The sequence below is a fragment of the Hyla sarda genome, chromosome 4, assembly GCF_029499605.1.
Source record: "Hyla sarda isolate aHylSar1 chromosome 4, aHylSar1.hap1, whole genome shotgun sequence".
Taxonomy (NCBI): domain Eukaryota; kingdom Metazoa; phylum Chordata; class Amphibia; order Anura; family Hylidae; genus Hyla; species Hyla sarda.
This window is the reverse complement of record NC_079192.1, coordinates 122,920,889-122,945,819: the sequence shown is the minus strand read 5'-3', so window position 1 is coordinate 122,945,819 and position 24,931 is coordinate 122,920,889. Positions and strand designations below refer to the sequence as shown.

The 24,931-nt window shown below is 44.9% G+C and overlaps 1 protein-coding gene across 1 annotated transcript in view; it reads left to right on the top strand.

Annotated features, from left to right (window-relative positions):
• Positions 1 to 7,436: 7,436 nt before the first annotated feature.
• Positions 7,437 to 24,931, top strand: part of AP3S2 (adaptor related protein complex 3 subunit sigma 2) — a 58,415-nt gene continuing 40,920 nt past the window's right edge. Inside the window, exons 1-3 of the mRNA XM_056572009.1 lie at positions 7,437 to 7,755; positions 7,839 to 7,930; positions 14,761 to 14,872. Of these exons, the coding sequence (XP_056427984.1) occupies positions 7,573 to 7,755; positions 7,839 to 7,930; positions 14,761 to 14,872 (387 nt within the window). The 5' untranslated portion in view covers positions 7,437 to 7,572. The remainder of the gene's footprint in view (positions 7,756 to 7,838; positions 7,931 to 14,760; positions 14,873 to 24,931) is intronic.

The following is a 24,931-nucleotide window of genomic DNA, read 5'->3' as shown; positions in this document are numbered from 1 at the left end:
AGTGACCCCATTTGAGGATTCCGAGGCGTTGGCGAGGAGAAACAAAGGTCTTTCCTGGAGGAGTCTGCCTGATGGAGGCAGGAGAAGTGGAGATCAGGCAGTCAGGTGGAATGATGTGTTGCGGAGAGAGTTCAACTTCTGAGGCATCCGAGGAACGAGAGAGAGCATCGGCCCTAATGTTCTTATCGGCAGGACGAAAGTGAATCTCAAAATTAAATCGGGCAAAGAACAGAGACCACCGGGCCTGGCGAGGATTCAGCCGTTGGGCAGACTGGAGGTAGGAGAGGTTCTTGTGGTCGGTGTAGATAATAACAGGAGAACTTGATCCCTCCAGCAGATGCCTCCATTCCTCAAGTGCTAATTTAATGGCTAGAAGCTCTCGATCCCCGATGGAGTAGTTCCTCTCCGCTGGAGAGAAGGTCCTAGAGAAAAAACCACAAGTGACAGCATGCCCGGAAGAATTTTTTTGTAGAAGAACAGCTCCAGCTCCCACTGAGGAGGCATCAACCTCCAATAGGAAGGGTTTGGAAGGGTCAGGTCTGGAGAGGACGGGAGCCGAAGAAAAGGCAGACTTGAGTCGTTTAAAGGCGTCTTCTGCTTGAGGAGGCCAGGACTTGGGATCAGCATTTTTTTTGGTTAAAGCCACGATAGGAGCCACAATGGTAGAAAAATGTGGAATAAATTGCCTGTAATAATTGGCGAACCCCAAAAAGCGTTGGATAGCACGGAGTCCGGAGGGGCGTGGCCAATCTAAGACGGCAGAGAGTTTGTCTGGATCCATCTGTAGTCCCTGGCCAGAGACCAAATATCCTAGAAAAGGAAGAGATTGGCATTCAAACAGACATTTCTCAATTTTGGCATAGAGTTGGTTGTCACGAAGTCTCTGAAGAACCATACGGACATGCTGGCGGTGTTCTTCTAGATTGGCAGAAAAAATTAGGATATCGTCCAGATATACAACAACACAGGAGTATAACAGATCACGAAAAATTTCATTGACAAAGTCTTGGAAGACGGCAGGGGCGTTGCACAGTCCAAAGGGCATGACCAGATACTCAAAGTGTCCATCTCTGGTGTTAAATGCCGTTTTCCACTCGTCCCCCTCTCTGATGCGGATGAGGTTATAGGCGCCTCTTAAGTCCAATTTAGTGAAGATGTGGGCACCTTGGAGGCGATCAAAGAGTTCAGAGATGAGGGGTAAGGGGTAGCGGTTCTTAACCGTGATTTTATTAAGACCGCGGTAGTCAATGCAAGGACGTAGGGAGCCATCTTTTTTGGACACAAAGAAAAATCCGGCTCCGGCAGGAGAGGAGGATTTACGGATAAAGCCCTTTTTTAGATTCTCCTGGACGTATTCGGACATGGCAAGAGTCTCTGGGGCAGAGAGAGGATAAATTCTGCCCCGGGGTGGAGTAGTACCCGGGAGGAGGTCGATAGGGCAATCATAAGGCCTGTGAGGAGGTAGAGTCTCAGCTTGTTTTTTGCAGAAAACATCCGCGAAGTCCATATAGGCCTTAGGGAGACCGGTTACTGGAGGAACCACAGAGTTACGGCAAGGGTTACTGGGAACCGGTTTTAGACAGTTCTTGGAACAAGAGGACCCCCAACTCTTGATCTCCCCAGTGGACCAATCCAGGGTAGGGGAATGAAGTTGAAGCCAGGGAAGTCCAAGGAGAATTTCCGAGGTGCAATTGGGGAGGACCAAAAGTTCAATCCTCTCATGATGAGATCCGATGCTCATAAGAAGGGGCTCCGTGCGGAAACGTATGGTACAGTCCAATCTTTCATTATTTACACAATTGATGTAGAGGGGTCTGGCGAGACTGGTCACCGGGATGTTGAACTTGTTGACGAGAGAGGCCAAAATAAAATTTCCTGCAGATCCAGAGTCCAAGAAGGCCACTGTAGAGAAGGAGAAGGCAGAGGCAGACATCCGCACAGGCACAGTAAGACGTGGAGAAGCAGAGTAGACATCAAGGACTGTCTCACCTTTGTGCGGAGTCAGCGTACGTCTTTCCAGGCGGGGAGGACGGATAGGACAATCTCTCAGGAAGTGTTCGGTACTAGCACAGTACAGGCAGAGGTTCTCCATACGGCGTCGTGTCCTCTCTTGAGGTGTCAGGCGAGACCGGTCGACCTGCATAGCCTCCACGGCGGGAGGCACAGGAACAGATTGCAGGGGACCAGAGGAGAGAGGAGCCGAGGAGAAGAAACGCCTCGTGCGAACAGAGTCCATATCTTGGCGGAGTTCCTGACGCCTTTCGGAAAAACGCATATCAATGCGAGTGGCTAGGTGAATAAGTTCATGTAGATTAGCAGGAATTTCTCGTGCGGCCAGAACATCTTTAATGTTGCTGGATAGGCCTTTTTTGAAGGTCGCGCAGAGGGCCTCATTATTCCAGGACAATTCTGAAGCAAGAGTACGGAATTGTACGGCATACTCGCCAACGGAAGAATTACCCTGGACCAGGTTCAACAGGGCAGTCTCAGCAGAAGAGGCTCGGGCAGGTTCCTCAAAGACACTTCGGATTTCCGAGAAGAAGGAGTGTACAGAGGCAGTGACGGGGTCATTGCGGTCCCAGAGCGGTGTGGCCCATGACAGGGCTTTTCCGGACAAAAGGCTGACTACGAAAGCCACCTTAGACCTTTCAGTGGGAAACAGGTCCGACATCATCTCCAGATGCAGGGAACATTGGGAAAGAAAGCCACGGCAAAACTTAGAGTCCCCATCAAATTTATCCGGCAAGGATAAGCGTATCCCAGGAGCGGCCACTCGCTGCGGAGGAGGTGCAGGAGCTGGCGGAGGAGATGACTGCTGAAGCTGTGGTAGTAACTGTTGTAGCATAACGGTCAGTTGAGACAGCTGTTGGCCTTGTTGCGCTATCTGTTGTGACTGCTGGGCGACCACCGTGGTGAGGTCAGCGACAACTGGCAGAGGAACTTCAGCGGGATCCATGGCCGGATCTACTGTCACGATGCCGGCTGGCAGGTAGTGGATCCTCTGTGCCAGAGAGGGATTGGCGTGGACCGTGCTAGTGGACCGGTTCTAAGCCACTACTGGTTTTCACCAGAGCCCGCCGCAAAGCGGGATGGTCTTGCTGCGGCGGTAGTGACCAGGTCGTATCCACTAGCAACGGCTCACCTCTCTGGCTGCTGAAGATAGGCGCGGTACAAGGGAGTAGGCAAAAGCAAGGTCGGACGTAGCAGAAGGTCGGGGCAGGCAGCAAGGATCGTAGTCAGGGGCAACGGCAGAAGGTCTGGAAACACAGGCAAGGAACACACAAGGAACGCTTTCACTGGCACTAAGGCAACAAGATCCGGCAAGGGAGTGCAGGGGAAGTGAGGTGATATAGGGAAGTGCACAGGTGAACACACTAATTGGAACCACTGCGCCAATCAGCGGCGCAGTGGCCCTTTAAATCGCAGAGACCCGGCGCGCGCGCGCCCTAGGGAGCGGGGCCGCGCGCGCCGGGACAGAACAGACGGAGAGCGAGTCAGGTAGGGGAGCCGGGGTGCGCATCGCGAGCGGGCGCTACCCGCATCGCGAATCGCATCCCGGCTGGCAGCGGAATCGCAGCGCCCCGGGTCAAAGGACGTGACCGGAGCGCTGCCGCGGGGAGAGTGAAGCGAGCGCTCCGGGGAGGAGCGGGGACCCGGAGCGCTCGGCGTAACAGATACCTTACTTGGGCATATCATTAACCCCCCATCCCAGCAACCTAGTGGCAGTGAACTTTTCCACCTTGAAGGCACAAATTGGGAAAGATATGGAACAGTACGGTTCCCTCCCTATCTCATGGGCGGGGCGGATAGCCACGGCTAAAATGATGGTATTACCCAGAATCCTATACTTCTTTAGAAATTTGCCGGTGATAGTACCAGCTTTCTATATAGCACAACTCCAGAGGATGGTACTCCGCTTTATATGGTCAGGGAAGAGATCCAGGGTTAGAGCAGCCTTACTGTATCAGTCTGTGGAGAGGGGGGGTATGGGAGTCCCAAATATTAGGGCTTACTACCAGGCGGTTATATTAGATCAATTGAAGAAGTGGTGGTGGCAGGTGGAATCGCCACATTGGGTGGATATTGAAGCATCTCTTCTGTCCTCTCCTTCACTTTTCTATTTCCTATGGACTCTCCGCTTCAACCCTACCTCTTCGCCCTCTTCTCCATACACTACGATAGCAGCTGCAATCAGACAATGGAGCAAGTCTGCAATATGCAATAGATTACTCCCCCCTAGAATAAGCCTGGTTCCTGTGGAGGCAATCGGTCTGCACCTTCCAGACATTGACTTTCGACACTGGGTGACTAAAGGTATCAGATTCCTTTCTGACGTAGTTGATGGGGATGGCTTGCTTTCTTTCTCCACGATAGTTGCTAGATATGGGGTCCCTAATAAGGACTTTTTTCTATATCTTAGACTGAGACATTTTATGCACTCCCTACAGTGGCCGGTGGTTCCCCTTAAAACGACTTACGAATCCCATTTCCTGGATGGGGGGACGTTTCGGAAAGGCATTACTATCGGATATTCTGAGATAGTGAGATTAGATCGCCCGGAGCGTTACCCCTTTCAGGACAAATGGGAGCGGGACCTGAATATGACATTCTCCTCCGAACAGTGGGAGCTTGCATTTTCTTTACCTAAAAAACACTCTAGGTGTGCTTCTCACTTTGAGGCGTCCCGCAAGCTCCTGTATAGATGGTACTACACCCCAGCTAGATTGGCTAGAATGTTCCCATCGGTACAGCCATTGTGTTGGAGATGCAGGGCAGCGGAGGGGTCGCTGTTGCATATCTGGTGGTCATGCCCCGAAGTGCGACCGTTCTGGGAGCAAGTGAGGAGCCTGCTTGACTCCTTACTCATGGTTCCCTTCCCATGGGGTCCGGAGGTGGCCCTGTTAACTCTGGGTGTAGAATTGTTGCTTCCTACACACATTACGATCTTGTTCCAGGTTCTCACTGTGGCTCGAACAGCGATTGCTAGGTGCTGGAAGTCAACAGACATTCCTGCCCTCCCAGCCATTAAAGCAGAAATACGCAATAACCTCACCCTTGAGGGCCTCATAGCTAAACGGTTAGGACTTTCTAAACAACGTAGTGATGTGTGGTTTACTTGGATTGAACAGTTGTAATGCCTTACATTACGATTTTTGTATTGCTCTCCTGTAATCCTATGTTTTTTTTTGTACCTTATTATGTATATTTGCATGGCTGCATACACCTTGAAGACTTGACATTGGATGGACCGTATTACTTTCCCTGTTTTTTTATCTGTGTTCCTTGTTGGAAATAATAAAACCAAAATAAAGTTTAAAAAAAAAAAAAATGTGACCAAAAATTTGGACTTTGGAATTTTTTTGCGCGTACACCATTGACCGTGCGGTTTAATTAACGATATATTTTTATAATTCGGATATTTCCGCACGCGGTGATACCATATATGTTTATTTTTATTTACACTGTTTTTTTATGGGAAAAGGGGGGTGATTCAAACTTTTAATAGGGAAGGGGTTAAATGATCTTTATTCACTTTTTTTTCCCCACTTTTTTTTGCAGTGTTATAGCTCCCATAGGGACCTATAACACTGCACACACTGATCTTTCACATTGATCACTGGTTTCTCATAGGAAACCAGTGATCGATGATTCTGCCGCTTGACTGCTCATGCCTGGATCTCAGGCACTGAACAGTCATTCGGCGATCGGACAGCGAGGAGGCAGGTAGGGACCCTCCAGCTGTCCTGTAAAAAGGGGTTGTGCGCTGCCCTGACTTTTGGAGCTCCGCTCACAGCGTCTGGAAGTTCATTACTCCGGTCCTTAAGGGGTTAAACAAAGGCCTCACAATAACTATGTAAGGCAGCTACAGCTCACATGTATGCACCATTCGGGTTTCTGGTCTTGGTAACTTGCTGGTTGCAGCTCAACCACACTCACTTGATGCTACAATATTTTGTTCTGCAATGTATGATGCTGCCTTACTCACCATGCATCCCTTGTCCAGGGGATATCCAGGTACAGAAACACTGGCTAATTTCTTTTAAAAACAGCAGCACCTCAGTACTTAAGTTGTATGTGGTACTGCAGCTCAGTTCCATTGAGGTGATAGAAGTCAAGTTGTAATATCTCACACAACCTGAGGATAGGGGTGGTGCTGTTTTTGGAATAAATTAGCTTGGTGTTACTATCCCTGGATGGCCCCTGTTAAAACAGGCTAAAATGGCCCAAATCTACTGCTCAATGCAACTGTAGATTTAAGTTTCTAAATTTAAGACTAGGTTCACACCACGTTCCTGCCCCCATTAATCTTTTTCCGTCAGCATCCCATTGTACTCTGTTATTGGGAGGAGCGAACCCCATACACTTCTATGGCTGAACGGTGTCTTCTAGTAATTCTTTAAAGCACTGTTTCTCAAGCGTGGTCCTCAAGCATCCCCAACAGGTCATGTTTTCAGGATTCCCTTAGTCTTTCACAGGTAATATAATTATGGTCAGTGCATCAGGCATCACCACAGTTGTGTCACCTGTGAAAGACTAAGGAAATCCAGAAAACATGACCTGTTGGGGGTACATGAGGACCGCACTTGGGAAACACTGCTTTAGAGACTTATGCGTTATTTCAAAATCTTAAAGGGGTTATCCAGGAATAAAAAAATAGAACTAATTTCTTTCAAAAACAGCTCCACGTCTGTCCCTAGGATGGGTGTGGTATTACAACTTGGCTCCATTCACTTCAATGGAACTGAGCTGCAGAACCACACCCAACCTGGAGACAGACTGGGAACAATTTTTGAAAGAAGTTAGCTGTTTTTCTATTCCTGGATAACACCTTTAACAGCCCCCGTTTTTGAGTCTGCCTAAATTAGCGGATACATCCCGAACGGAGTCACTAGGCGACTGCATCCAGCCATAGAAGTGACTGGGGTCCGCTGCTCCCGATTAGGGATCTCCAATTTAAGGCAAGCTGTTGCAAAACTACAACTACCAGCATGCTGGGACAGCCAACAGCTCTCCTGCTGATCATGGGAGTTGTAGGTTTGTAACAGCTGCAGAGCCACAGGTTGAAGAACACTGTGGTTAGCTAGCCCCAAGTGTCATTGTTAATAGAAGAGTGTATCAGAGCCAGATACCATGGTGTACACCAGAGTTTTCCAAAAAGTATGTCTCTATCTGTTGCAAAACTACAACTCCCAGCATGCCAGGACAGCCTAAGGCTGTCCGGGCATGCTGGGATTTGTAGTTTTGCAACAGCTGGAAACGTACTTTTCGGAAAAAACTGGCGCACACCAAGATTCTGCTACCTGTGGCCTCAACAGAAGGAGAGCCACAGCTTGGAGACCATTGGTGTCAAATAATTCCATCTTTATTATGAAAATCCTCAATAAAAATACATCTAAAAGTCGCATAACAGGACAAAACAACAGCCTCAAGTCATGTGCATCACTGTAAAAGTCCCCCCGCCATACTAACTGGCTCCCCTGTATATACAGCTCTACCACGTAGTGTCCCTCTATATTTCCACCTTCAGGAGAGAACAAGAAATAAGGAAATCCAATCCCAAAAGCTCATGTGATGCACCGGTACCTAACCGGAAGTGGCTCCACATGGGGGACGGCATTCTGTGGTGCACCGTGGTCGGATGCTGGTTACCGGTGCAGGAACTGGGATCAAAGCCGTACTGTCAGGATGATAAAAGCGATTCTGGTGTTCAATAACCATGGGAAGCCCCGCTTCATGCGCTTCTACCAGCATTTTGTGAGTGGCCCCCAGGGGCAGTTCTCGGGGCCCCGCTCCCCGGCCGGACACTGCGCTCATGTCTTGTCTCCTGTCTCTTGTAGGCTGAGGAGATGCAGCAGCAGATAGTAAGGGAGACCTTCCACCTAGTGTCCAAGAGGGACGACAATGTCTGCAACTTCCTGGAGGGAGGAAGGTAAAAGGGGGAGGCACAGTGCTGGGGGGGCTGCCATGTTGTGCCCATCACATCCTATACACGAGCTGGCCATATGAATAGAGGAGATAAGCAGATTCTAGGCAATTGCCCCTGCTAATTCGGGGGTTGTTCCAAGATAAAAAGGGACCCCTCTATAGGGCAATGTTTTCTAAACATCGTGTCTCCAGCTGTTGCAAAACTACAACTCTCAGCATGCCTGGTCAGCCAAAGGCATGCTGAGAGTTGTAGTTTTTCAACAGCCAGAGACACACTTTTTTTTTTTTAAACATTGCTATAGGGCAGTGGTCTGAAACCTGCAGACCACCAGATGTTCCAAAACTACAACTCCCAGCATGCCCGGACAGCCATCGGCTGTCCGGGCATGCTGGGAGTTGTAGTTTTGAAACATCTGGATGTCCGCAGGTTGAAGACCACTGCTACAGGGCATGGCCAGATGACTGAAGGGGCTCTGACTACTGGACCCCCACTCATCACCAGAACAGTGTTCTGTCAATTGTTACTCTCAGGCACGCTTGACCACCATGTCTCACATTCTTTAATTCATTCATTCTCTCATTTATTCTTTAAAGCAGTGTTTCACAACCAGAGTGCCCTTACAACTCCTAACAGGAAGGGGTGTCATTACTCTGCTCTGTCTGCTTAAAGGAGAACTCCAGAATAGAAAAATTGTCCTCCATGCTGCCAGCAGTAAAAAAAATAGATACGTACCTTCCTTTGCTCCTCCGGTAACCCACTCCGGTCTCCACCGCAATCCTCTTCCTGGTTGGCGAGTCATACTGCGCTCAGCCAATCACCGGCCGCAGTGAAGTCCCGACTCGGCCGGCGATAGGCTGAGCGGCAGTGTGACGTTTTCGGCCCTGGCAGCAGGTGCCGGTGTAGTGAAGAATTGTGTGTCTTGATGCTTTCTCACACTGCCACTCAGCCTATCGCCGGCCGAGATGGGACTTCACTGCGGCCGGTGATTGGCTGAGCGCAGTATGACTCTCCGACCACCAGCAACCAGGAAGAGGATTGCGGGAGAACGAAGTGGGTTACCGGAGGCACCGGGGGAGCAAAGGAAGGTATGTATCTATTTATTTTTTTACTGCTGGCAGTATGGGGACAATTTTTCTATTCTGGAGTTCTCCTTTAAAGGAGATATGTAGTGCAATATAACTTAGGGGATAAGTTATAGATCGTGGGGGTCCGAGCGCTGGGGCCCCTCGGGATCTCCTGGACAGGGCCGTGGCAGTATGCTGGAAAGGGGGGCGTTCCGTCCCCGCGTGACGCAGTGGCCAAACCCCCCCCCCTCTACCCCATAGACATACATGGAGGGGGCGTGTCTGCTGGGGACGAAACTGCACTTCCTGCAGACTGCCGCGGCCCCATTCAGGAGATCCCAGGGGGCCCCAGCGCTCGGACCCCCCGTGATCTATAACTTATCCTCTATCCTTTTGGATAGAGGATGTTATGTTGCTCTTGAGTACTCCTTAAGGGTACGTTCCCACACGGCGTATTTTGCTGCGTATTTGGTGCTGTGTATTTTCCTACCCATTGACTTCAACAGAGAAAATAAAATACGCAGCAGCAAATACGCCGTGTGGGAATGTACCCTTAAGGGGAAAAGTGGTGGGGCATGATTACAGGCAGAGCAGGGGGACTACTTACAGGACCAGCAGGGGACACTTATACACTATATGGTGGAGACTTATCAAAACCTGTCCAGAGCAACCAATCAGATCGCTTCTTTCATTTTTAACAAGGCCTCTGCAAAATAAAAGTATCAATCTGATTGATTGCTATGGGCAACTGGGAAACTTTTCCTTTACACAGGTTTTGATAAATCTCCCCCTATACTTTTACCATCCCTGCACGCAGGAATGTCTCCCAGGGATGGTGAGGCAGAACATTTTACCATATATAACGCATTACATATGGTAAACTCTAACAGATTTCCTTTAACCCCTAGAGGACGCAGGGCGTACAGGTATGCCCTGAGCACCTGGTACTTAGCGCACCAGGTTTTAACTCTACATCCTGACTCCCGCTGTGGCTATGAAGCGAGTGCAGGAGCACTGTCAGCAGTCAGGGACCTGCCGGTAATGCATTCAGCGTTCGGTAATGCTGCAGTCCAATGGGCTGATCTGATCAAGATGGTGGCCGGAGGTCTCCTTACCTGCCTCCTGCCATCATACTAGAGAAGTAGACTGCAGATAACACTGATCAGTATCTGCAATCTAAAGACTGCAAAATATTGTCCCCTATGGGGACTAAAAAAGTATTAAAAGTTTTAATAAAAGTAAATAAGCCCCTCCTCCAACAACAAAAAAAAATTTCCCTATTTTTCAAAAAAATAAAATAACAATACATCAACATATTTGGTATCACCGCTATGCAAAATTGTCAGATCTATTAAAATATATTAATTATCCCGTATGATGAGCAGTTTAAACGTAAAAAAAAAAAATACCAAAGTCCCCAAAAAAAGTAGTACCCATGAATACTACAGATTACAGCGCAAAAAATGAACCCTCATACAGCCCCGTATACGGAAAAATAAAGTTATAGGGGGTCAGAATAGGGCGATTTTAAAAATACTAATTTTGTTTAAAAAGTTTTTTTTATTTTTTTTTTATTTTTTAAAGCTGTACAATAATAGAAAAGTGTGTTAAGATATGTATCATTTTAGAGGTATTCGAGGAAAAGGGGTAAAAAAAGGCAGAGATGGCGCTATATAGTGCAGTTAATCCTAGTTTTTGTGGCTGGATTATGTTCTCCCCCCCCCCCATAACAGATTTGCTCACCTGTAGGTGTTGTGCAAGCAGGCACAACACTGATGATCGCATATAGTAGGTTTCAGTGTTGGGAGGATGCTGGCCGTCGGTCCCGCTGTGCCAGCGATGAAGGTACAGGACAAAAAACAGCTGGTGCTGAAGAAACCTGGCGAGGTTTCCACAGTAATCAGGCAAAAAAGTCTGATGTCTGCTAAGAGGTGCACACCGGAGGATAGTGAAAAATTGTTGTCTTTGAGTCATAAAACAGGTAGTTCAGGTAGGACAATGCATTTTAAAAGGTACATCCTTCATCAGGTCCTTTACATAATGAACACCAACACCATATATATATATATATATATATATATATATATATATATATATTACAAACAAAGAATAAGCTGGCCAGCACTATTGACTCCAAACTATTATACGGACCTGGCTTACAGGTGCAGGCTGCTGGGCTAAATATACAGTAACAGGAGAATACAGCAGCACACTGCTAGCACAAAGATATAGATAAAGCATGAGTATATAGATACAACATGAGAAGCTATTGAGCTATGGTGCAGTAATGAAATTGTGAGATACTTAGCTTGCAATTTGGCGGCCAAATAGCTTGGACCGTCCCACCACGGTAAGGTGATCTCATTGGGACAGACCCTACACTATGAATATGCCTCTGTGTGAATAGATCAGAGAGGCATATTCATAGTGTAGGGTCTGTCCCAATGAGATCACCTTACCGTGGTGGGACGGTCCAAGCTATTTGGCCGCCAAATTGCAAGCTAAGTATCTCACTATTTCATTACTGCACCATAGCTGAATAGCTTCTCATGTTATATCTATATCTTTGTGCTAGCAGTGGGCTGCTGTATTCTCCTGTTGCTATATATATATATATATATATATATGTGTGTGTGTTATGAAAAGAAATTCAAGAATTGGCGGGAGTGTGGATAACGGGGTCAGGGGTGACGTTATCCCGCCCCCTCGTCCAGGGCACTGAATGTGAGCTGTTAGTAGTGTACACTTTCTTACTATAACACTGTTGGAATATGTCCATAGAATACAATAGGCTGGTTACAGCCTATGGGAGGAGCGAGGCTAAGTTGGAAAGATACACAGAGGGATGTGTGGCTGAGTTGTGTATGGGGGACTTATGAGCCAGATCGAGTCATAGATAGTTTTTGACCTGCTTTCGGACCATTAATGATGATGGATAGATGTGTGTTACTGGGTTAATAAGGGGACCAAATATGGTGATGTGGGTCCATAGAGATTGACATATATGTGTCAGTTGGCGTGGGAAAGTAAGCAAAACTGCTTATGAATGTAACTAGCAATGTGGGAAAGGTGTATTGCAAAGATTGGTCTGTAGATGGCAGCAGATGATAATGTAAGGTAATATGGGTTATTGTAGAAAACAGTACTGGCATTGCGGAGGACTAAGCTGAAAGGTAGAAACCATACATTTTGTTGAGCTGGATGGAAAAAAGCAGTACTAGATTGGTGGTTAGATAATGGAGGACAGTGATCTGCTGGATCAAGCAGCCATGGTACCAAGGAGGACAATAAACCAGTGGGGACAGGGGGTAATGATGTGGGAGGGTAGAGGCCAGTTTCTATGCATACCATGGAGGGTTTAGCAGCCTGTCAGTTCAGTATGACCTACCTGACTGGGCACACAGTCCTCCGCAATACCAGTACAGTGGTCCCTCAACATATGATATTAATTGGTTCCAGGAGAACCATCATATGTTGAAACCATCATATGTCGAGTACATATGTCTATGTAAAAATGGTAATTGGTTCTGGGGCCTTGGAACCATTGTATGTTGAATACATATCTCTATGGGAAACTGCTAATTGGTTCTGGGATGACCATTGTATGTGGAGCGTATGGGGAGTGTTTAACAAAACAGGGTGCTTCCAGCTGTTGCACAACTTCAACTCCCAGCATGCATGTACAGCCATTGACTGTCTGGGCATGCTGGGAGTTATAGTTTTGCAACAGCTGGAGGCACACTGATAGGGAAACATTGATGTATTGGGTGTATATGTATTGTATGTGATGTGTGACATTGCATACAGTACTGTACAGTTCTTTAAATACCTTCAGGGGGGACAGAATGTCCTCCATTACGATCCTGCCGACTACAGCTCTATAGGAAAGGAAGGGGAGGGCAGCCAGCAGCTCATTGGATGCCTGCAACAAGATGCTCCAGGCTATTGGCTATGGCTGCACTGGGGGCGGGGCTTACACGGAGCTCACAGTGGAAGCCTGTATGAGTTAGCAGGACAGCATGTGAGTAACAGGAGGCAGAACGGGGCACACGGGGCACATTAAACAACTATCTGTCTGTTGCTGAAGTTGTCAGCGCTGTCAAATAGCTGTTTGTACGATGGCCCCGACACACAGCAGCATCATATGTCGAGGCTGCCTTCAACATACGATGGGCTCTGAGAGGCCATCATATGTTGAAATGATCATATGTCGGGGCCCTCATAAGTCGGGGTTTTTTCTACAATAACCCATGAATTCTTATTACCTTACATTATTCTCTGCTGCCATCTACAGACCATTCTTTGCAATACACCTTGCCCACAATGCTAGTTCCATTCATAAGCAGTTTTGTTTACGTTTCCACACCATTTGACACAGATATGTCAATCTCTATTGACCCACATCACCATATTTTGTCACCTCGTTAACCCAGTAACACACATCTATCCATCATCATTAATGGTCCGTAAGACCGTGACTCGATCTGGCTCACAAGTCCCCCATACACAACTCAGCCACACATCCCTCGGTATAGCTTTCCAACTTAGCCTCGCTCCTCCCATAGGCTGTAACCAGCCTATTGTATTCTATGGATAGATTCCAACAGTGTTATAGTAAGAAAGTGTACACTACTAACAGCTCACATTCAGTGCCCTGGACGAGGGGGCGGGATAACGTCGCCCTGTCCCCACTATCCACACTCCTGCCAATTTTGGAATTTCTTTTGTGTGTGTGTGTGTGTGTGTGTGTGTGTATATATATATATATATATATATATATATATATATATATATATATATATATATTATGTATGTGGTGCTGGTGTACATTATGTAAAGGACCTGATGAAGAAGGATGTACCTTTCAAACGCGTTGTCCTACCTGAACTACCTGTTTTATAACTCAATAAAGACAGCAATTGTTCGCTATACTCAGGTGTGCGCCTCTTAGCTGACATCAGGATATAGGGAAAGAAAAGGAGGAGACAGAGATGGCGCTATATAGTGCCGATTATCCATGATTGTAGCGGAAAATAGGTGTAAAGGTAGGAGAACTGCTCACCTTTTGGAGGTTGCGCTGAATGCAGGCACAACACTGTCAAGCGTATTGAGCAGGTTCTTTAGGCTGGTACGTTGGGAGCAGCTGGCCGTCGGTCCCGTCGAGGATGGTGGACAATGTAGGGATACAGATGTGGAAGGTGGCCAAAATTCAAGTCTAATGGGATAATGTATTCATGTACCTATATATTAAACAATTGGTCACACCAAAAACAAGCCCTCATATGGGTCTCCAGCTGAAAAAGATAAAAGCATTATGGCTCTAAGAAGGTGAGGAGAAAAAAAATGAAAACACAAATGAAAATGGGCTGTGTCCATACAGGGTTAATGGTCAGGTCACACATGGCTTAACTGCAGCATTTACAGAGGGAAATTCATTCTTAACCATACGACAAAAAAAATAAATGCAGTATGTCAGATCCATTGCAGATCAATTGAACTTTTTCCCATCAAGTAGAAATCAGATTTTGCTGCTAATGTGCTGTGGACTCACAGTAAAATCCACAACTGTGGATTTGGCGCACTATTACTTTTTTCAAATCCTAGCACAGTCCTCTTTAATTCCACGCTGATTTGCCACTGCAGAATTGCTATTGAAATGCTGTGGAATTTTCCACTGCATAAATTCCACTATGTGTGGCCACACCCTAAATAATGCTCATTGTTGGTCAATGATTCACATTGCTTTCCTTATTTTCTTTGTATTTGCAGCTTAATTGGTGGATCTGACTATAAACTGATCTATCGCCATTATGCCACTCTGTACTTTGTATTCTGTGTGGATTCCTCCGAAAGTGAACTGGGAATTCTTGACCTTATCCAGGTAAATGTCACTCACAGGGTGGAAAAGCTGAGTAGGCTTTGCACACAATTTGTAATTCAGAGGATCTGGTTCTGACTTTAGGGTTCATTTTTCCTGTGCTTGGTTTAAGCATCATGCGTTGCTGTGACCATGCCCTGCCAGATCAGCAAGCTTGCACCTAGAGCCTGTTGCATCTCATTTCAGTGCCCATACCCTTCTAAAGTACATATATTAAATACCTGACTAGTCTGCCCAGTCCTTGCCTGTGTTCAGTTCATCTGCACTATCTCTTATTCTACTCCTAGTGTGTTCTTTTTTGTGTATTTTTGCCTCTGCTTGTTACACGTTTTATTCTCTTAGTGATTTGGTACCTCTGTCGCTATCTCTGTTTGGACCTGGCTTGTTAGACTACTCTCTATTAGTGTTGAGCGGCATAGGCCATATTCGAATTCGCGAATATTCGCGAATAAATGGACGAATATTCGTCATATATTCGCGAATATTCGCATATTCGTTATATTCTCGTTTTATTTTCGCATATGCGAAATTTCGCGTATGCGAAAATTAACATATGCGAATATTAGCATATACAGAATTAACATACGCGAACATTCGCATATACGAAAATTAGCATATGCTAATTTTTCGCATATGCGAATTTCCGCACGCCAGTCTCACACAGTAGTATTACAGCCTTCTTTACACCACACAAGCTGGAAGCAGAGAGGGATGATCACTGTGATGTGTACTGTGAAGAAAAAAAAAAAAAAAAAACGAATATTCGTAATTACGAATATATAGCGCTATATTCGCGAAATTCGCGAATATGCGATATTCGCGAATAATATTCGAATTGCGAATATTCGCGAGCAACACTACTCTCTATCTGTTTGTCTGTTTATTTCTGATATTTTGTACCTTTTTCTGTGACTGTTAACCGTTTGTGTCCTGACATGTTTCCCTGACTTTCGTACTATGTTGTTTGTTGTTTTGGATTTCGTTACTGAGAACAGGGACCGCCGTCCAGTTGAAGATATGTTGCTTAAGGCGGATACTCAAGTAGGCCGTGATACTGGCTGTGGGTGAGCTCAGCACTGCATATATCTCTGCCCTACGTGACAGCTTCTCTGTTATATTACAAGTGCTTCCAGGAAACCCTGTAGCAGCACAGAAACTCCCTACTTGTTTCTGTCATTTATTAGTGATGTCATCAAGGAAGAGCAAAGTACACTGGATAGCTAATACACTGTTTGTATATGACACTGTTCACATATAGGAATAATCTTAGGTAATATTTGAATCACAAACAAATTGAAACTAACATCTAGATTAGAACGGTGGTCGAAGATAGCAAAGTGTAACACCCCAAATGCCCCTGGTCAATACATACATGAGTGGTCTACAATCTAAGCCGCGGATACTGTGGGATTTGTGTGGTTGAATCCACATATGGTTCACAGTATATGATAGGTCCATCCTGAGGGGGAAAAAAAGAGGCCATAGAGTCATTCTAGTATCAACTGCCTCTATGTCCGGACTAGATACAAGTTGGAAGGTACAAACCTGCAGTGACCTGATGCTGTGAATGTGCAGCTGCTGGACACTGCATTATTTGAGTCCTGACATAAGTCTATGTGGTATGTTATTTTCTTTCTTATTATTTTGGTTGTGGGTTACTGGTGGATTTTAATTGCGATTTTTGCCATGTGTGATTATGGGCACCCCAAAATGCTGCGATTATCACCTCAGAACCATATTAAGGGGGATGGGACATGAAATGGAGGATTATATTAAAAGGGGTTGGACATGAAAAGGAGGTGATAGGACATGAATGAGGTAGGGGGATATTGGTCATGAAATGTACATATTTTTCCATTTGTTTGTTATGTCGCAAATCAAAATTGCAATATTTACTTCTATCTTCATATTTGCAACATGACATTTTCTCCAAATCGTGCAGCCCTAGTATATAGTCTTTTTATGTATAGCAAACCAACACACGTAGTCTAGGTTTCCACTTACATTTTTCTAGTGTTTTTATTTTTTTATTTTTATTTTTTTGACAAAACAAATGGCAGAAACATTTTTTGCTTATTTTTTTTCTGCCATTTTTACCTTTGTGTGGAGGTTACATTTTTTTGTGTTTGACAGTTTTTCCCGATCATCTTCCTTCAACTCTCCATTCCATTTGTACATAGCGGTAAGTTACACTGGAGATCAAAATTGGAGAACAATTTATGAACACTTGATTTTTTTCAGAAATAATATAATCTACATTGATCATCATTTGAAGGATTTTTTGTAAGGGGTACACCATGCCATTAGAACAACATTTTACAAAATAACCAAAGTATATCAACATAAAAATTATGATCATGATTAGAGAACAGCAATGAAAGATTGTAAGTAAATTTTCTGAAGGTAACAACAGTCACCAATCAGTAGGAAGTGGTAGGAAGTGTACAGGCCCTTGCTTTGAATGACTTCAGCACTGATGTTTCCCATCAGACCCAAATAAATTGAACTTGCTTTCATCACTAAAATGAACTCTGGACCACTTCTCATCTGTCCACACAACATGCTCCTCAGCAAAGGTGAGTCTAGCCTTTTGACTTTTTATGCTAATGAGAGGTTTGGTCACTGCAGAGTGGGCTTTCAGTCCAAATGCTCTTAAACATTGAGACACTGTATGACGAGACAGATCCTTACCCTGTTCAGTGCTGAACTGGCGAGCAATTCCAGCTGCAGGGTTAAAATGATTACCCATGGAGATTCTCTGCATTATCCTGTCCCCTCTTGCATTTGTCTTTTGAGGGCGACCAGCCTTCTCTGGGGGCTTGACTGAGTTTGTGATGTTGTAAAGATGAAATATTCTAGAAATCACAGACTTGGAACGACCAACTTCTCTTGCTATGGCTGATAGGGTCGGCCCTTTGGCCTTCATCTGGACAACCTGATCCCGGAGGGTTTCAGTCACTTTGGAATGGCACACCATTTTGGTAAAGTCAGCGAAAACTGTAAAGTTAGGCTGCCAGTTAAATAGGGTTTGTCAGATCATTAGAGGGGTACTCTGGTGGAATACTTTTTTTTTTTTTTTAAATCAACTGGTGCCAGAAAGTTAAACAGATATGTAAATTACTTCTATTAAAGGAGAACTCCAGACCATAAAAATTGTCCCCCATAGTGCCGGCAGTAAAAAAATAAAGATGTACATACCTTCCTCCGCTCCCCCGGGGCCTCCGGTAACAGTCTCCGGTCTCCGCCGCAATAAAATTTCTGGTTGCCAGTGGTCGGATGAATCAACCAATCACCAGCCGCAGCGCAGTCCGACTCGGCCGACAATAGGCTGAGCGGCAGTGTGACGTTCTCGGCCCTGGCCGCAGGTGCCGGTGTAGTGAAGAATTTTGTGTCCTGAAGCGTTTTCACACTGCCGCTCAGCCTATCGCCAGCCGAGTCGGACTGCGCTGCAGCTGGTGATTGGCTGATTCATCCGACCACTGGCAACCAGGAAGTGGATTGCGGCGGAGACCAGAGCCAGTTACCGGAGGCCCCGGGGGAGCGGAGGAAGGTATGTACATCTTTATTTTTTACTTCCGGCACTATGGGGGACAATTTTTATGGTCTGGAGCTCTCCTTTAAAAAATGTTTCTCCTTCTAGTACTTATTAGCAGCTGCATGCTACAGAGGAAATTCTTTTAGAATTTTTTTTTGTCTTGTACACAGTGCTCTCTGCTGACACCTGATGCGTGTATCAGGAACTGTCCAGTGCAGGAGAAAATCTCCATAGCAAAACATATGCTGCTCTGGACCGTTCCTGACAAGGACATCAGGTGTCAGCAGAGAGCACTGTGGACAAGAAAAAAAGAAATTCAAAAAGAAAATAATTTCCTCTTTAGCATACAGCTGCTAATAAGTACTGGAAGGACAAATATTAAGATTTTTAAATAGAAGTGATTTACAAATCTGTTGAACTTTTTGGCACCAGTTTATTTAAAAAAAATATATATATATTTCCACCGGAGTACACCTTTAGGGAAATTAGCACCAGTTGCCAAATTAACACCAATAACTTGCAGGTATCGGAAAGTGTTCTCTCATTTTGATCAGTGTTCTTTTTCAATTATCTTATTTACATTTTTATTCTGTGCTTTAGAATAAATACAATTTATGAAATAAGCTTAAATAAGCTGCTATTTAGGATATTTTCACATAGGACTATACTATGACCTTGACATTTAGGAAATCGTGTGTTGTTCTCTAATTTTGATCTCCAGTGTATTTTCATGTATTATGTCCTAGGGGTATTGTCTCTTCTTTTTAGAAACTTTTACATCATTGATGCTTTTCAGTAATAAAAAAAAAAAAGGCTAGGCTTATCGGGGTACTGGTGATCAGTGGGCATATGACCACTGAGAACCCAACTAGTTTATTTTGGATATATTAAATGGTAACTTAAAGCAAATATATGTATTATCCAGCTCACCACCACATCTGCTGTGTCACGGACACGTGTGGACCGCCCGTCTTAAAGGAATACTCCAGAATAGGAAAATTGTACTCCATACTGCCAGCAGTAAAAAAAATAAAGATGTACATACCTTCCTTCGCTCCCACGGTGCCTCCGGTAACCCGCTCCGGTCTCCGCCGCGATCCTCTTCCTGGTTGCTGGTGGTCGGCGAGTCATACTGCGCTCAGCCAATCACCGGCCGCAGCGAAGTCCCGATTTGGCAAGCGATAGGCTGAGCGGCAGTGTGACGTTTTCGGCCCCTGCAGCAGGTGCCGGGGAGGAAACCGTCACACTGCCGCTCAGCCTATCGCCGGACGAGTCGGGACTTTGATTATGGCGTTATATCTATGTCATTACACTGTGAGTGTTAAATTCTAAACATATATCTAATTGAATATCGAAATAGAAATATTTACCTCCATAATCGTAATCCCGCATTTTGCCCAAATAATGCAACTCTAGTGTCTTTTTAATAATTCAGCTGTGAAGATAGTTTCAGAACTTCTTTTGCTATTGTGTGTCATGCCCAATAGATGGCGAAAGATCTATTAAAACCTATCTGCTGAAATGTATCACAGAAATGTGGCATACCAAATATAAATGTTAGAGAAACTTGGTGGAGGATTTTTGGCTTTTTGTCTCTGTCTTTTTTGTGGCAGTGGTAAGAGGCTTTCACTGCAATGTTTTCTCACCTCCTATAGAATTGTATAAAGCTCTTCAACTTCTCCATCTTCCATGTGTGTGCTGGTGGTGAGAGATGAAGGACTACAGGGTCCCACTTTCTAGAGTGCACCCCCCTAACATCTCAAATTCCATGGATGGGTGATATAGGTCAATGCTTGAAAGAGTCCTTTAAGAGAACTGATAATTGAAACAGCTGTCAAGCCCCCTCCCATAGGCTTTCATTGAGGGGGCGGAGCCGTGGCGTCACTATGCTCCGTCCCCGTGATTGCCAGTAATCAGACCCGGAGCGAGCACGCTCCGGGGGCTGATTCTAACAGGGTGCTGCGTGAAAGATCACGGGGGTCCCCAGCTGCAGGACCCCCACGATCAGGCATCTTATCTCCCTATCCTTAGGATAGGGGATAAGATGTATTAGCACCAGAGTACCCCTTTAACTTAATATTTGGTTGCACAGCCTTTGGAAAGAATAACTGAAATCAGTCGCTTCCTTTAACCATCAATAAGCTTCTTACACCTCTCAGCCGGAATGTTGGACCACTCTTCCTTTGCAAACTGCTCCAGGTCTCTTATTGGAAGGGCGCCTTTTCCCAACAGCAATTTTAAGATCTATCCACATGTGTTCAATGGGATTTAGATCTGGACTCATTGCTGGCCACTTCAGAACTCTCCAGCGCTTTGTTGCCATCCATTTCTTGGTGTTTTTTGACGTATGTTTGGGGTTATTGTCCTGCTGGAAGATCTCGGACGCAAACCCAGCTTTCTGACACTGGGCTGTACAGTGTGACCCAAAATCTGTTGAACCTCCACCATATTTTACTGTAGGTACTGTGTTCTTTTCTTTGTAGGCCTCATTCCGTTTTCGGTAAACAGTAGAATTATGTGCTTTACCAAAAAGCTCTATCTTGGTCTCATCTGTCCACAAGACGTTTTCCCACAATGATTTTGGCTTACTCAAGTTCATTTTGGCAAAATGTAGTCTTGCTTTTTTATGTCTCTTGTGTCAGCAGTGGGGTCCTCCGGGGTCTCCTGCTATAGCATTTCATTTAAATGTCGAAGGATGGTTCGCGCTGACCCTGATGCTCCCTGAGCTTCAGGACAGCTTGAATATCTTTGGAAATTTTTTTGGGCTGCTTATCCACCATCCGGACTATCCTGCGTTGACACCTTTCATCAATTTTTCTCTTCCGTCCACGCCCAGGGAGATTAGCTACAGTGCCATGGGTTGCAAACTTCTTGATAATGTTGCGCACTGTGGACAAAGGCAAATTTGTCGCCGCAGCACAAACCCCTGGCGATAAACTCTACACAACACTACACTAACACATAATAAAGAGTAAAACACTACATATACACCCCCCCCCCCCTTACACTGTCCCCCCCCCCCCCCCCAATAAAAATGTAAAACATATCGTACGCCACGGTTTCCAAAACGGTGCCTCCAGCTTTTGCAAAACAACAACTCCCAGCATTTCCGGACAGCCACTGACTGTCCAAGCATGCTGGGAATTTAGCAACAACTGGAGGCACCCTGTTTGTGAATCACTGGCGTAAAATCCCCCTATGTCCACCCCTATGCAAACCCTATGAAGCCCTCAAATGCGCATGGCGCTCTCTCACTTCAGAGCCCTGTTGTATTTCAAGGAAACAGTTTAGGGCCACATATGGAGTATTTCCATACTCGGGAGAAATTGCACTACAAATTTGGGGGGCGTTTTATCCTTTTACCCAGTTATGAATAGGAAAAGTTGGAGTCTATACCAGCCTGTTGGTATAATTTTTATTTTTTACACTAACATGCTGGTGTTGCCCCATACTTTTTATTTTCACAAGCAGTAAAAGCAAAAAAAAGGCCGCCAAAATTTGTAACGCAATTTCTCCTGAGTACGATAATACCCCATATGCGGGTGCACAACAAGGCTCAGGAGTGAGAGCGCACTATGTACATTTGAGATACAGTATATTAATAAAAAGAAGGCGGCGCGCTCTAATCCCAAAATATATGAAATGAGGTCTGTGTTACTCACCCGGTGTGAGTGGGGGTCACACTGAGTGTGTACTCCCCGACAAACACCCTGGGTCCTCTTCAAACGTAAAATTTATCTCCCAGTCTCTGACACAAGGACATCCCTTTCAGGAGTGCGCAGGGTATTCCGGAAGACCGTTAGGGAATCCGTAGTGAAAATAAAAACAGATATATCTGTTTCTATGTACATTTGAGGTCTAAATAGGTGATTTGCACAGGGGTGGCTGATTTTACAGCGGTTCTGACATAAACGCAAAAAAAAAAAAAATACCCACATGTGACCCCATTTTGGAAACTACACCCCTCACAGAATGTAATAAGGGGTACAGTGAGCATTTACGCCCCACAGGTGTCTGACAGATTTTTGGAACCGTGATCTGTGAAAATTAAAAATAAAATTTTCTATTTGCACAGCCCACTGTTCCAAAGATCTGTCAAATGCCAGTGGGGTGTAAATGCTAACTGCACCCCTTATTAAATTCTGTGAGGGGTGTAGTTTCCAAAATAGGGTCACATGTGGGGGGGTCCCCTGTTCTGGCACCACGGGGGGCTTTGTAAATGCTCATGGCCCCTGACTACCATTCCAAACGAATTCTCTTTCCAAAAGCTCAATGGCGCTCCTCCTCTTCTGAGCATTGTAGTTCGCCCGTAGTGCACTTCAGGCCAACTTATGGGGTACCTCCATACTCAGAAGAGATGGGGTTACAAATTTTGGGGGTATTTTCTGCTATTAACCCTTGCAAAAATTTGAAATTTGGGGGGAAACCGTGAAATTTTTATTTTTTTATTTTACATATGCAAAAGTCGTGAAACACCTGTGGGGTATTAAGGCTCACCTAATTCCTTGTTGCGTTCCTCAAGGGGTCTAGTTTCCAAAATGGTATGCCATGTGTTTTTTTTTTTTTTTTTTTTTGCTGTTCTGGCACCATTGGGGCTTCCTAAATGCAACATGCCCCACAAAAACCATTTCTGAAAAACATACTCTCCAAAATCCCCTTGTCGCTCCTTCGCTTCTGAGCCCTCTACTGCGCCCGGCGAACAATTTACATAGACATATGAGGTATGTGCTTACTCGAGAGAAATTGGGTTACACATACAAGTATACATTTTCTCCTTTTACCTCTTGTAAAAATTCTAAAATTGGATTTACAAGAACATGCGAGTGTAAAAAATGAAGATTGTGAATTTTCTCCTTCACTTTGCTGCTATTCCTGTGAAACACCTAAAGGGTTAGAACACTTACTGAATGTCATTTTGAATACTTTGGGGGGGGGGGGGGGGGGTTCAGTTTTTATAATGGGGTCATTTGTGGGGTATTTCTAATCTGAAGACCCTTCAAATCCACTTCAAATCTGAACTGGTCCCTGAAAAATAGTGAGTTTGAAAATTTTGTGAAAAATTGGAAAATTGCTGATGAACTTTGAAGCCCTCTGGTGTCTTCCAAAAGTAAAAACTTGTCAATTTTATGATTCAAACATAAAGTAAACATATTGGAAATGTGAATAAAAAAGTTTTCACCAAGAAAGGATGCAAGTTACCACAAAATGTTACCACTATGTTAAAGTAGAATATGTCACGAAAAAACAATCTCGGAATCAGAATGATAACTAAAAGCATTCCAGAGTTATTAATGTTTAAAGTAACAGTGGTCCAATGTGCAAAAAACGCTCTGGTCCTAAGGTGTAAAATGGCCTGGTCCTTAAGGGGTTAAAGGAACATCACATGCTTGAAACAATCTTATTTTTCCCCAATTTTGAAAGGGTGCCAATAATTTTGTCCAGACCATTTTTGGAGTTTGGTGTGACATTATGTCCAATTAGCTTTTCTTCCTCCCTTTTTTGGTTTTGTTCCAATACACACAAAGGCAATAAACATGTGTATAGCAAAACATGTGTAACTGCAATCCTTTTCTGTGAGAAATACTTCATTTTCTAGAAAAATTTCAGGGGTGGCAACATTTATGGCCATGACTGTAAAACAACAAATGGGACATGTTTTCCGCTTCTCCCTGCTGTGTCCCTGTATCAGCACTCTGGACCTCCGCTGCCATCTTCTTCCTGGATCCCATGGTCAGCGCGTCACATTGCAAGCTCAGCTAATTGCCGGCCGCAGAGATGTCCTGCCTTGGCCTGCGATAGACTGAGCAGCAGTGTAATGCATTGAGACCACGCAACTAATGCAGGGGCGCAATGTATCACATCTGGCAGGTGAGTCCCATTTGTTGTTTTATGTTCTGGCAGACCGGGCATAATGGCCTCAAAAACTTCTCCTTTTATTCTAGGAAGTATTCATTATTTCTTAGAAGATATTGAAAGATTGTTTTACATTGGCATTTTACATTGGCATCTTCAACATATCGTAGGTTCTACTACTTTAGACAACAAGAATAGCACAGGATGCTGCATTACGCATGCTGTAAAACAGAATACTTGGTTAATATGAATCACTGGGGATATTTTATGTATAACAGATGTGGCACCAGATGCTATTGTAGGTTTATTGATGTCTAGTAGAGGCCCTTAAACACCTTCAAATTAGTTTCATGCATAGTCACTTGAGGCAGGAGGACGGTACTGGTGGCTTATGACGATAATATAAGTGAAGAAATGCTGTACGAACTCTGGTCATCTTGCAGCATTACCAGTTGAAGGTTACATATACAGACACATACAAAGGACACACTAAACGTTTTAGCAAATAAAGTTTTACTTTACGGTTTAAGGGTTTTTCTAGGCAAATAAACTACTTTTCCCATAATCCTCACTGTGCACTAAAAAGTGAAGAGTAAATACATTAGCATATTTATGAGAGTGAGAGGCAGAGCAGGGAATATTAAGGAGGCAGGAGAGTATTGTGAGTCGGCTCC